This window comes from Astatotilapia calliptera, chromosome 16, assembly GCF_964374335.1.
Source record: "Astatotilapia calliptera chromosome 16, fAstCal68.1, whole genome shotgun sequence".
Lineage (NCBI taxonomy): Eukaryota > Metazoa > Chordata > Actinopteri > Cichliformes > Cichlidae > Astatotilapia > Astatotilapia calliptera.
In genome coordinates, this window is record NC_137437.1 from 34,713,387 (window position 1) to 34,727,107 (window position 13,721).

A 13,721-nucleotide genomic window follows, 5' to 3' on the forward strand; every position below is an offset into this window, starting at 1 on the left:
GCACTCTCCGTGCAGAATGAGATAATAAAGAGTCAGATAATATGGCAGCACAGATGAAGGGAGAAAAACACGCTTCATCAGCCTGACCACAGATTACATGTACCACCGGAGTAATTAAACCCTTTGTAGGAGATATCAGCAGCTGCATCAGCGCGGCTGGAATTGTTTTCATGTTGTCAGTCTGTTTGCGTGTCTCTTAGTGTGTCATCACGGCAAAAAGTGATCCCAACACCAGCTGTGGGAGGAACTACAACAAAGGCAGCTTTGAGGACTTAGACAGGCGTACAAAAACCTGACACTCTGTGTGTGGACACAACAGTGTGTTGTGAAAGACGCAGACACACAACTCTGCAGCTGTGTTGTTGTGATCGAAATAAAAACTTCAAGTCAGACCCATTAGTACTGAGTGCCCATGTAATTATACAATGACGTAGTAAAAACTGAGTATATCTGAAGCATCAACAACATGTTGACAGGCACAGCAGCCATGCTCTCTAGTTATACTGTCAAAGCACTTCTATCAAGTGTGAATAAATCACTGCCTACTCACCTCTCCATTGCAGTAGCAATAGATAATTGACACAAAGAAGCCCTGAAAAGAAAAATTGAAATACAAGTTATGAACCGTTTCAGACATTTAGTGCGATCATCACATTCTTTACCACTTTGATCTACATGCAATACAAAGAATGGCTATTAAGATGATAGTGATGCTGCAGGTAACCAGTTAATATCACTTTGCTTTAAATACATTTAAAAAATTAAAGTTTTCCACGTAATTTTATGGGATACCTAAAGTGTAAATTGTTTAATTTAATGAAATTGTCACGATAGTGACTGCGACCCAGTGTTTTGCATGTTTTAGTTTTATTCTTTGATTATTGTTATTTTCTCAGTGTTTCCTGGTTTATTTTGAAAGAGTGTTGTGTGTCACTGTGTTTAGTTTGACTTCCCCTGTGACGTCATTGTGCTAATTCTAGTCAGCTGTTTCCTGATCACCTCCTGTGTGTATTTATCAGAATCAGAATCAGAATACTTTATTGATCCCTGGGGGAAATTATTTAAGTCCCCTGTCTTCCGTTGTTCATTGTCAGGTCGTCTGTTTTCCTTCTACGTCGCATCGTAGTCGTTTCATTCTACAGTCTTGTCACAGTTTTTTAGTTTTTCCCAGTTTAGGTTTCTGTTTAGTTGTCGCTCCTACATGTTTACCAGCCTTAATAGAGGCTCGCTTTTGGTTTAAAAATGCAGTCCCTCGCTCCAGTGTCTGCTTTTGGGTGCATTAATAAACGTCCCTGGCATACTCCGCCATGACAGGAATCTGGTCACATTAAATGTACTTGAGTAATTGGGATAGATCCAGTTTACACCAAGCACACCACACCAAGCACTTGAATAAACAGACATTTGATTTTATATATTTCAGCTCAAAATTATGGCTTCAATTTTATCGAGGATGTAGAAGATTTTTCTTATTGTAGTGTCTAATTAAAATAAAGTGTGTCTCTGGCTCCTTCTGTTCTTGTGTTCACTGAACCAGAAAGTTTTTAACGCAGTTATGAATTATGAAGGTGTCTACAGACCATCTGTGTTTGCATGCTCATGTGTGTGTTTGTGTGCACGTTGCGATGCACAACTAGTGAGAGACATCTTGGTAGTAAATCTCTGAAAAGCCAAAACAAACCAAAGTTCTCTGGAGAGAGTTTTAGTTTCTGATTTTACTAAACATTTCATCATGACAGTAACTGAAGAAGAATATACTCTGCCAAGCTGTTGAAAAACAGAAACGTTAATAATGTACAGACACCAGCGTCTCTAATTCTGATTTTGGCAGCTTGGATCTGTTCTATAAGAAAACCAGCAGCTCAGCATTGTTTCTGTCAGGTTGACAACGTCTCATTTAAGAAATATTCCCTTGTGGCTCATACTGTAGCAAATCCTCTTAATATGAAAAATTACTCATTTAATCTCTTTACACAATCATTGTCCCTAAAATCAGTATCCAAGGTTACCTATTTCACAGTCTTTGTTCATAAAAATGTTACCAAAGAGTAAAGAGATATATATTCTACAATGATGAGATTCAGGTCCTGCATTTCAAAAATAGCAGAGAAGATAATTACTTGATTTAAAAAAAAAAAAAGGATTCAGAGAATCAGAGACATTTATCCAATATCAAAAGAAGAAAGAAGCACGTACTTATAACAGAATGGATTGCATTTATATAGCGCTTTTCAAGGCACCCAAAGCGCTTTACAATGCCACTATTCATTCACTCTCACATTCATACACTGGTGGAGGCAGCTACAGTTGTAGCCACAGCTGTCCTGGGGCAGACTGACAGAAGCGAGGCTGCCATATCGCACCATCGGCCCCTCTGGCCAACACCAGTAGGCAGTAGGGTAAAGTGTCTTGCCCAAGGACACAACAACCAGGACAGAGAGCCTGGGGATCGAACCGGCGACCTTCCGGTTACAGATACGCTTCCCAACCCCCTGAGCCATGGTCGCTTAATATTTCCAGAAGTGGAAATATTAAGCCAGAAAATAATATAGTGCAGCTAATAGTGTTACTACACTGCACTGCAAGACCCTGACACAACAATGAGTGAGAGCATCTGCTATTTCAGTGTAAAATCTGCTGTGCTGACATACAAATGCAGGAATAACTTGGAGGAATGGGAATAAAGTTTCCATAGGTGCCCAGTTTGAATCGACTGACTGGCTGAGGCTTGTGTAGTTTCCTCCCACACTCCAGAGACATGCATGTTAGGTTAATTGGTGATTGTAAATCAGGCTTAGGTGTGAACGGTCATCTGTCTGTCTGACAGACGGTCCATGATGTTCCCTATGACAACCCAAACAGATGGATGGATGTCCATCTACTGTTTTTTTTGTTTGTTTTTTTGCAGGTGTGTACTGCCCATAAGTTTTACATGTACTTAACGTAATATTAAGGAAATGTGACGCTACAGGAGATCTGTTGATGTCGTCTCAAAATGAACCTGGGGGTAATATCGATAATGTCAAGGAGAATGACTGAAGATACGTGCCTACAGGTGTGGTTGTAGGACGTTGTATCAGTTTCATAAATGCTCTTCTACCAAAACCTTCCTGACAGACTGCATGGACTAAAGCAGCGCGCCACCTATGCAATGCACTGCTGCTCTGCCATAGAAGCCGATACCATGAAGCTCCTGGTGGACAGTGTTTGTGCTAATGTTAATGCCAGAGAAGGAACATTGATATTTGTAAGAGTTGTTGAAACAGTGAATGGGCTGGTAAATGGACTGGTTCTTATATAGCGCTTTTCTACTCTCACTGAGCACTCAGTGCGTTATACAACTTGTGCATTCACCCAATCACACAAGCACTTTATGTACTTTATGTATGTATGTTTTTTAGTGCTTCTATCTAATATTCACTCGCATTCATGCTCCGATGGATGCATCGGAGCGTGGGGATAATAAAGATATTTGGCATGCAGACTAGAGCAGACTGGGATCAAACCACCAACCTTCCGGTGAGTAGGTCACCCACTCTACCACCTGAGCTACAGCCAACAGCGGCATCCCATTACAGCACAGCTTCAATTCAATGAGCTCTTTAGAACAATGTTTGCAAAGGCAGACAGCATGGCTAGGTGCTTGATTTTATACACTTGTAGGAATGAGACTGAAAACACCTGAAATCAAAGATTAAGAGCTTTACTTGTAATTAAATATCTAAAAGCAGGTGGGGTGTCCTTGTTACCTTTCGTAAAGCCAGAAAGCTCAGCACTATCAGCAAACAGAGGTCATCATACTCTCCTTACTGTGACTAAACTTTTCCCAGGCCTTCTGATCCAGTGACACCTCACAAGGGCAATGGGTTAACTCCAAAAAATCCATTACACTTCAGGCCTTTATCACTACACTAATGTGCTTGAGTGCATCTTTGTAAATGCATTTTTTAAATTAATTGTCACTTGCAAAACCAATCATACCAAACCTGGAGTCTGGGAGCACTCATCCATGCAAAAGAGAATTGGAGGAACTGAGGTGAGTAAGAGCTTGGCAGATAACTTCCACCCCAGGGCCTCTCAGCAGGTTAATCTAGCCCTGTGGGTTGCTTAGCACCTGTCCAGACATCACTTCCATACAAATGATACTTAGCATCTGTCCTTACATCTGCATGTAGCTTAACTTTATTTTTTATCTAAGGGTTTACTTTTTTTTTTAGAGTATTTACATGGATAAATGCAATAACAAGTAATGTTTTCGAGTGAATGTGTTTAATTTACACATTCAGAGCAATTTTTGTCTCCATGATAATATTGTGGCTTCAAATAAATGCGCTCGTGCTGCGGTGGATGCTGAGGTGGATGCTGAGGTGGATGGAGTGATGCAGCTGAGGGTTATTTGGCTCATCGGGGGGCAGTGCGTAATTTTTGTGCTCATTTTGGCAGAAAATTGTGTTTTAGTTGCATCTTTGGATCCCATCACAAATTCAAGCATGGTGTTTGTTTGTTTTTGGCTTCAGCTGGCATAGGTGCACACATCAGCCTAATTAAAAAAAGAAATTATTAAAATGTCTTGGTTATACTGGTTGGTTGAATATGGCCCCCTACTATTTAAGGATGTAGCTGCACATTATCAAACATGGATCAGAGCTTTTGGGGTCCATTTATTAGTAAGGTAGAACAATGTTCCCACAGGCAGCTGATACAATGTTCCACACGCTTCCTTTGTCTTTACCCTTTAAAACCTGCTCTACACACATATCCTTTATTCTGTAAATTAGAAATGTCGCATTGCGTTTGAATGACTCTGCCAACCACTGAAGTTGCAGTCAAATTCAATTTTAACCATGTCATCCTGGAGGCCAAGTCAAAGTTTGTGCCAAATGCTAAGAAATTCCCCAAAGGCATTCCTGAGATATTGTATCCACAAGCCTGGGATGGGCAAACAGACGACCTGAAAGCCTATTGCGTCTAATCGCAGCCACCGCCAGCCATGAAAAGGTTACGAAACTACAAAGTAAACAAAGTTAAAGAGTCATGCTTCCTGTTTGTGAAGCCTCTGTGCTCTGAAGTTACTGTCACAGTTTTGTGAACTTGCTATATATTCCTATTTTTGAATAATGACTCTGAAACCACGATTGTTAAACTTACTCCTTGCACAGTCACGTCTACCTAAGCTTGACTTTGGCACTGAGACTGGCTCCCTTTTGCTTACCCTGCACCTACGCTGACTATGCACCTTTAAAAGACACAGAATTATTCATGAGTGTCTTCTGGGTTTATTCTTTTAATAAATATAAAACAATGTGGTGTTACGTGAAGGAAAGTACTTATTATAGGAATGACAGTCTATTTTGTTCTGCTGGTAAATCAGAGTAACATTAAAGCTGACATTTACATCATCTATTTAGGTTTTTTGCTTACAAATTTATTTAATTTTTCCTTTCAAGTTGTGTAAAATGTTAATAAAAAACAAAATGATTTACGTATCTTTAACCTCGATATTTAACTGTCAGGTTTTTTTTAAACTACAGGATCATTTTTAATCTGATGACAGCAACATTTCACATTAAGACGGCATCATGTTCACTCTGTCAGCTGTTATTTTCTTTCGTTCTTGTTAATTGCACATTGTGTCTGCTATATAACTTCCTGTGACACTGCTCAGCAATCAGTGGCCTCAGAGAGAAGACCGAGCACCTTTACCACAAAGACCTTTTATTACACGACTTTCAGAAGTTCTCGAGTGTTGAATGTTCATCGTATTAAATGCTTGACTGGTTAATAAAAAACTTAAGTAAATGTGCCTGAAGGTCAGTTATTATAAAATACTTAAAAGACAGTGGATAATTTGCAGAACACTTAAGTGTAAACTTAATTGAAACTGGTTCAAAGAAACTACGAATTATGAAAACGACATCATCTCAGCGCAGGCGACCAGCGAAAACCAAATGTAGGAAAATACCGTAAATTTTGTATAGTGACCTTTAAAACCATGTTTTCCTTTCTGTACTTACTTTTAGAGTACATATGACTAAAATGAACTCAGGCAGTAAAAATTACACAAGGTTTCGTGCATTTTAATTTTTTTCAATGAAAGGCCTCATTTATTCATTATTATTTATTTATTTATTTATTATGCTGAAGCATAACGTTTCAGCTTTTTCAAACAGCAGCTTACGCATGTATGGCATAAACATTTTGGTAACATGTTCGCTGATTATTCATGCCAAGCTGAAAATAAACTCTGTTCATGTATGTTAGTTAATCTAGTTCACACCCAGTACAGGGCTCAACCCCACTTACATATAATTATAACTGCTCATTTAAATTTAGGCAGCACTCAAGAGTCATTATGAAGGCGCTTCACTGACAGTCACCCAGAGGCATTTAGAGAAGATAATTGTGGGCCATCCCGATCCATGACATGAAAAATGTAATAATTGAGCTGACTAGTTGACGTGTAAGTGATAAAATATCCACGACTCAGTCACTTTCAGAAAAGTAACTGAAGGATGCAAGAATGCATCTAAAAGCTGCAGGACGGAAGCTCTCAAGGACTGGGATCGGGCACCCCTGATCTAGAAGATGCTCAGTAAGTTATTGTTACTCAGATTACATCCAAGACATGAACACGGCAGTTCGATTACACTTTATTTACACTAGCAGAGGCAAATAAGATGAATTCCCTTTTGAATATTCTTTGGCGTGTCAGCAAGCTTAAAGAAATCTACTCTTCTGTGTGTGTGTAACAGTGCTTATTTTTATTTGGCCGGAGAAAAATCTATAATGATCTGCTTTTAAATGCTACTACAGTGCGACAGCAGTAATTAAAGGCTTTTCTAAATGCTAAATCTTTAGAGCCGCTGTGGCCGTACAAGCCTCTTGGTTCAGGGAGCACTGTAAAATCTCTACAATCCCTGTCACTCACATCGTTACTGCCGAGACACGTCTAACAGTACTGTAATTAAAAATGCAGGAGCACTGGTGTTACTGTTAATTGATTGGTTTCTATGGATTTGTGGCGAGTCGTTTGAAATGTGTCAGTACCCAAGACACCTGCTGATTTGGCTTGGAAAGAGTGGAATCATTATTAAAAGCTGCCAAACTGGATAAGCTCATGAGTAAAGTCGCTTGCTTGATGCTTTCACTACTCGCTGTGCAATTGTGGTTTTACACGTGTTTATTTAGGCAGCAGATGGAACAGATGCCTGTGACCTTGGAATAGATATAAAGAGCTTGTGTGTACCAGTGTAAATAAACGATGTTCATTGTAGGCCCCCTCTAGCTGTCGGCAACTGCACAGTTTTAAATAGTCTCTCATTAACTTGCCAAATAATGCTTGGACTGACCGGCTGAAAGTTTCCACAAACAAAAGAAAAGTGCAAAAGTTAGGAAAACAAAATGTTTTTGTTTTTTAGTTAAAGTGGCCAAAATATTATGGAGCAGGTCCAATGCTAAGCAAGTCCAAGCGACCAGGAAAAATGCATTTGCTCTGTGCACCAAAATTGCATTCCCTTCATGGATCGCCAAAAGTCTGAGCAAAATGACCTGGTGCAGGTGTGTTTGCTGCTCGGTGCATTTTTCACAGGAAGAAGCGGATGCGAAGCGCTCATAACATGTTGTGTAACACAGAAAGTACCTGAAATGAGTTGAAAAACAGCTCACAGTACATTCGGATTTCCCAGCTTGGTCCCTGATATGTATGAGGCATCCCAACGAAGATGATGTAGTGGATGCCGAACACCAGCACGAGCACAAGAGTGGACTTTGCCAGTTTCCTGCGAGGACACACACAAGACAGAGGTTCTAGTTTTCATATCGAAGTGACTGAAAGCAGCCATCGTTACAGTGTACGGCTTAACTAGCGGCAAATTAGTTTGATGTTTGCCAGGTTAATACTTTCTCTGGATGCAGAATTGGCAGTGATTTTTTTTTAAATTGCCAAGCATCTATTCTTCACACAAGCTAAGCTAATTCTCCTGGCTCAAATACAAAAGTACAGGACAGGTTTTCAAACTTGTTGCTCGGGGAATGTTAATTAAGCAAGGTAACTAGACTGCAGAACTAAAGTATACTTTTTCAGTTTATCATTTAGGCTCAGTCTTGGGAGAACATGCAAAATAAATGATTTTAAGCAAACTCTGGGACTCCGTTTCCCAGAGCATATAACAAGCTTCAGTCTCCACTTCTGGCTTCAGTGAGAATCCCGTTAGTTACCGTTCGTCTAAATCAAAAAGTGACAGATGTTTGAATGCATCAGATAAAATTACTTCTGTTCTGTTGGGACTATTTCCTGGTGGGCATGTATTTGACCTGTTGTTTTTGAGCTCACTGACTAGAAATCAAACTGACAGCTTTATGAATGCTTTATAAAAGCGGGAAGTACCTCATAGTCTTAGCAATATGAACAAATACACGTTCCAGTCACTGCAGACGGCTAACTGCAGTCCATCATCAGCTCATCAACAAAGGCACTGAAGTGTGCACAGTTTCACTCTCAAGCATTTAATAAAGTAAATGAACATCAAAACAAATACTGTGTTAAAGTTGACTTATGCCAGCAAGCTGAAACACATGTGCACACACAAATGTAGTGCCAGTGCACACGCTCATTAAACAGTACAGACCTCCAAGGAATATACTGCTCAGGGATCAGTTCCATGCTTTTAATTTATGAGACCATCTGACTTGTTTTGGATTGTACTGCCTTTGGCCTGAAAAACACACTGAAATGTCTAAACTGCCTTTAAGCTCAGATGAGAACTTCATGTAATGACTCATCCTGGAAAGTGAGGAGCAAGTTTGCAGCCTATTAAATTTCTGTTGTCCCTTGTACACCCCCGGGGGGAAATGGGCACAACAACTCCAGCAAAAGATTGCTACAGTCTGCAACAGAGGAGCAGTTTGAACGTCACAGTAAATTAGATCATGCGATGAATTTAAAACTTTCTGACAAGATGCATAAAAGGCTGGAAATACAGGAGAAATCCTTGAGCTTTGAGGATTTCTCCTAATGTGCTGTAGTGTGTTGGTGTGGCTCATGCCAGGATCGCAGTTATAACTTCGCTTTTCATCTGTGACAGAAATATTATGCAGTAGTCGAAGTTGTCACATGCACATCATTTTGAATTTCCTGTACGAGAAAACAACAACAAAACAAAAAGCAAAAGCTAGCAAGCTAAGAGCAGCTAACATCCCTGCAGAACAAAAGTGGGTGTTCCCATATTATCCTGTAATTAATGGGGCTTAGAGGTGGTTTTTAAAATATGTTCCTGTTTCTTAATTCCAAGCATAAGGTTGTGTTTTCAGGATAACATTGGCTGTTAAAAGCCAGAGTTCAAAAGCACTCCAACGACTGTTTTCACATGACTTACACGGTGAACGTTTGCTTTGCACTTCGTGTGCATGCATCATAACAGCAGACAGTCGTTTCCTTTAATGTGACCAAAGAATAGAAATGGTTGGACCAAATGTAATTACTAAAGAGCTGAATGAATACTGATGCTCCGTCTCTGAAGAACGTTTTACTGTGAATGTTTTAAAATTACCCTTTAAAAATCAACTTGTCAGTGTTTCTTAAATTTCCAATTTCGCTGCATAAATTGAAATCAAAACTTTAATTTGACTAAGGCACAAGGCTAAACATGCGTATGCATTTAAATCAAATGAAAAACAAATCTCACAATATTCTGCATGAAAACATCGATGCACCGGACATGTGAAAACAAAGAATGAACCTTCATTCATGGAGGTAAAAAGGCAGATTTGGCGTGATCAAAGACATCATCTGCAGCCAGTTTAATGTTTTTTTAGCAACAACTTTGTGACCTTAGAGAAAAAAAATGAAACAGATTTGTTTTTCATGTTTCATCTCATTAGTCCACCCACAGCATTCACAGGAAGACACTGCAGGCTTTTGCTCAAAATTCATCAGCACATATTTGGCATGGTTTGTTCCAGTCAAATAAACTGATTAATTCCACGTGCAGCCTCATAGCCATCCTTTGAAGTTCTGCAATTATGGTCACCAAACGTATTTATTCAACCTTATAATCTACAGTTAGACTGCACTAACACAGATACAGACAGATGGAACCTTGTCAGTTCCTCAGATCTCGTCTGTATGAATAACTGAAGGGACTGTGCATTACCATGGGGGCACATACGACCCTGGCTGTGGTATGTGTTCACTGACTGATGTAAAGTGCCTTTCAGAGCCATCAGTTACATCAGAGTTGTACCAACCTAAACAACTGATGATCAGATCATGTTTCTGGTCTGCGTAGCCAGTCTTTAGTGATACTGCCACAGCAGAGTGTGGAAATAAAGAAAAAAAACCTTGATTTTCCACAGATTATGTTGCTGTGACGAGAGCGCTGAGCCTGAACGCAAAGGTGTTAATTTACTGGTCGATATAGACTCTGTTCCTGTTCTCAACTGCGGTCATGAGAATCACATCGCGGATACAAGCACTGGAAAAGGGCTTCCTCTGAAGGGTGCCTCGACTAAACTTTGGAGTGAGCGTTGCTGCTCCTCCACACTGAAATGAGCCATTTGAGGCGGTCTGGGCATCTGACTTGAATTCCTCCTGGACCCCTCCTACATGACGTGTTTCAGGCACTTTCTACTGAGAGGAGGCGTCGTGATGGATCCAGGACCTGCTGGAGAGATTATATCTCTCAGTTGGATTGGGAATACCTCGCTGTCCTGGACAAGCAGAGGGAGGCATGGAAAAATTAGCTCTGAATGGAGGAAAAACACTTTGTGTTCTCATGTTTGCATTGTTCAGTTTAAAAGTTTTAAAAACTCAAATAAAACAAATGTGTATGACGTGTATTCAGCTTCCAGTTTACTGGATCATTATCATCTTTTCTGACAAATCGTCTGTTCATCTACACAGAACGACCTCGCCAGCGGCATTCAGAGCTACGCTCCTGTCAGATAATACACTGTAATTATACGGTTTTTATCTGACACATTGACGCCAGCACCAGCAGGGGGGGAAATGGTGATAATTGCAAATGTGGAAGTAAGTGTGTGTGTGTGTGTGTGTGTGTGTGTGTGTGTGTGTGTGTGTGTGTGTGTGTGTGTGTGTGTGTGTGTGTGTATATATAATTTTGTGGAGACACTTCAGTTCTCACAACCCGAATAATTATATTCCAGTATTACATCTTTGCTAAAGGTTAAGGTGGGGGCTTGCGTTGGGCATATAGTGCTTATGTTAGTGTGTTTACTCATCTGAGCCTGAGACAGACCAATCCCTTTGTGGACACGGGAGTACCCCAACCCCATCTATAACAGCCCCTGGCCCCACATTAAGCACTATCGCCTTCTTTTCCATGAAGATCAGCAGCCAAGGCAGTCCCCACGTTTTTATGGTTTCGGGATCAATTTTTATTGCACTGTAATTATATCTTCATTGCAAGAATAGTTTTTTCTGGTAAGCGGTTGCCGCGTTATTGCAGACCCACGCTTGTCAAGCTAAGTGAGCTTGTGTTTGTTTAGCTGTTTGCTAGTGGTTGAAGCTGAGCATTGGTGGTTATCAGAGGAACAGTAAGGTTAGGAACACCAAGTCTAGCCCTTACCCAGCTGCTAATGGATTGACCGTGTTGGAGAAAAGTGGTCAAACTTTGTTAAACACGAGTGTTGGAATCCCCCTGACAGCCACCAGGATGAGGAGTACAGCTGATGGCCAGAATCAAGTTACTGTTACATATTTTGCACAGAAATCTTACAATTTCTGTCACTTTTCTCCACATTTCCTCGTCGCTTTATAAAAAATTAATTTGAACCAAACAGCTCCAGCTGTCTTCACAACAGCATCTGTTACTTCCTGTGAGGCTGTGGGAGTGTGTGGGCGTGGTGTTGTCCTCTCCTCCTCCTTCTTTATTGCCCCTCCCCTGTCTCTCTCTGCCCCTGCCTTCTCCTTTTAGGACACACCTGCTGCTCATCTGCCCTCGTTTACCACCAATTATAAGCTGGTGATATAAGCTGGAGAAGAGCAGTGTGGCTGTGGGAGAGGCTTTTGGTGGAGTTCCTCTGTGCTGGCCAGTGTGTGAGGCTGGTCTAGGTGTGGAAAAGGCCTGCTGTGTGTGACCAGCCCCACCGTGTGTGGCTCTTTGAGTAGTTCTTAACTGAGCAGTGGTTTTCCTTAAGGGACGGTGGCCTCCATTATTTTGTGTGGCCTGCCTGGTTATTGTTAATAGCAGCGTTGCTGTCTTTTTCTGTTGGAGCCTTATAGTTGTTTTCTTTGTTTAAGTGGTCGCCATCTCTTTGGGTTGACCTGTCTGATCTACCATTAAAGCAGCGGTGCTGTGTCCTTCTGTTGTTACTATTTATGTGATTGAGTTAATTGATTATAATAAAGATATTTTGTGTTAACTACCTCTGCCTGGTGTTCTTTTCATTTCAACCCGGATCCAACTGTTACTGTCCCCCACCCTCTTCGCCTAGCTTTCATGTGGGGACGTAACAGCATCAATAAGCTTGTTGATTTGTCTTTATTTACATCACATGGTGTGAATTTCTGTGAGTTCACCTCATTTCATAGACTTTGTACATAATTCTGCAAACCCACTATTAAAATAATCGAGATGATAGCGCATTAAAGTGAGAACTAAATCTAAATGTTTTTGGTTAACAGAAGTTTTTTTGGGGGTTTTTTTTGCAGTTTTTTTAGATGAAAGAAATAAAACCAGATGAGCTTAAGGATGTGAGGTTCAAAATTCAAAGATTTTAGCAGATGACTTGATATTGTCAAGGAGAGACCAGTTTGACGTCTTTAGTCAAACTTTTTACGGGACTGAGAGGCAGGAAATTCAGGGTAATACTAATGAAATATTCACTGAGGTAAGGGAGATTTTTGAAGTTATTAGGTCTAAACAGAAAAGCACAGCTGCATGTATAAGCGTATAAAAATGTCATTATTCATTTTCACTACTGCTCTGGTCTTGATGGAAACCAAACTGGAACTTGTCAGATATTCTTGTCAACTGGCTGGCGAGCCTGATGAGAAATGGTTTCCTCAAGAATTTCAGAAATGAAGGGAAGTTTGAACATGCACTGCAATTATGTAAAACAGCCGTATCTGTGAGAGGGAGGACACTAGCTGTCTTGAAGCAATCATTTAATGCACCTGGATAAAAGAGACAGATCGCTAACTGAGAGCAGCATGGGGGGGAAAGTGACAGGCAGAACTTTTATATGAAATTTGTCAGGATTCATTTTAGTTAGAGAAGAGACAGATGAGAAACTATGTCCAGGAGATCAGAGAAAACTCAGATGATAAAGACTTGAATTTTGATCTGAAAGAATTGAGCTTGCCAGCAAAGATATTTAGAACTTTTTTTACAGCCGTCAGTAGAAAAGATTCTATAAGTTGATCAGCTGTGGGTCAAAGCATAGACTAGAACTTCTTCTAAATAGAAGGTTTGTGGTCTGAACCACCCTTACTTCAGCCTCGAGTCTGTTAGAAAGCTACTGAACAATGCATTTCCCCTAATGTAGATAAAGCATCATATTCATTCATTCACAGAGCGCTCTATACAACCCATCTGTCTCATACCTGTGGCCAATCATCATAAACTAATGTGCTCATCTTTGGTCTGTGGGAGTCTGTAATATTTTGGCACACTGAGAATTAAACTCAGTAAATATTTGATGCTGCATCAGTGGATCCTTCACTTGTTGCTCTGTTGAGCTGGGGTTAAGAGTTGTGCTCA

General features: G+C 40.4%; 1 protein-coding gene across 1 annotated transcript in view; it reads right to left on the bottom strand.

Moving 5' to 3' along the window:
* pth2ra (parathyroid hormone 2 receptor a) overlaps positions 1–13,721 on the bottom strand; it is a 72,843-nt gene that overhangs the window by 6,761 nt on the left and 52,361 nt on the right. The window contains exons 11-12 of the mRNA XM_026144345.2: positions 7,640–7,778; positions 551–592 (exon numbers count right to left, since the gene is read on the bottom strand). Coding sequence (XP_026000130.1) covers positions 551–592; positions 7,640–7,778 — 181 coding nt within the window. The remainder of the gene's footprint in view (positions 1–550; positions 593–7,639; positions 7,779–13,721) is intronic.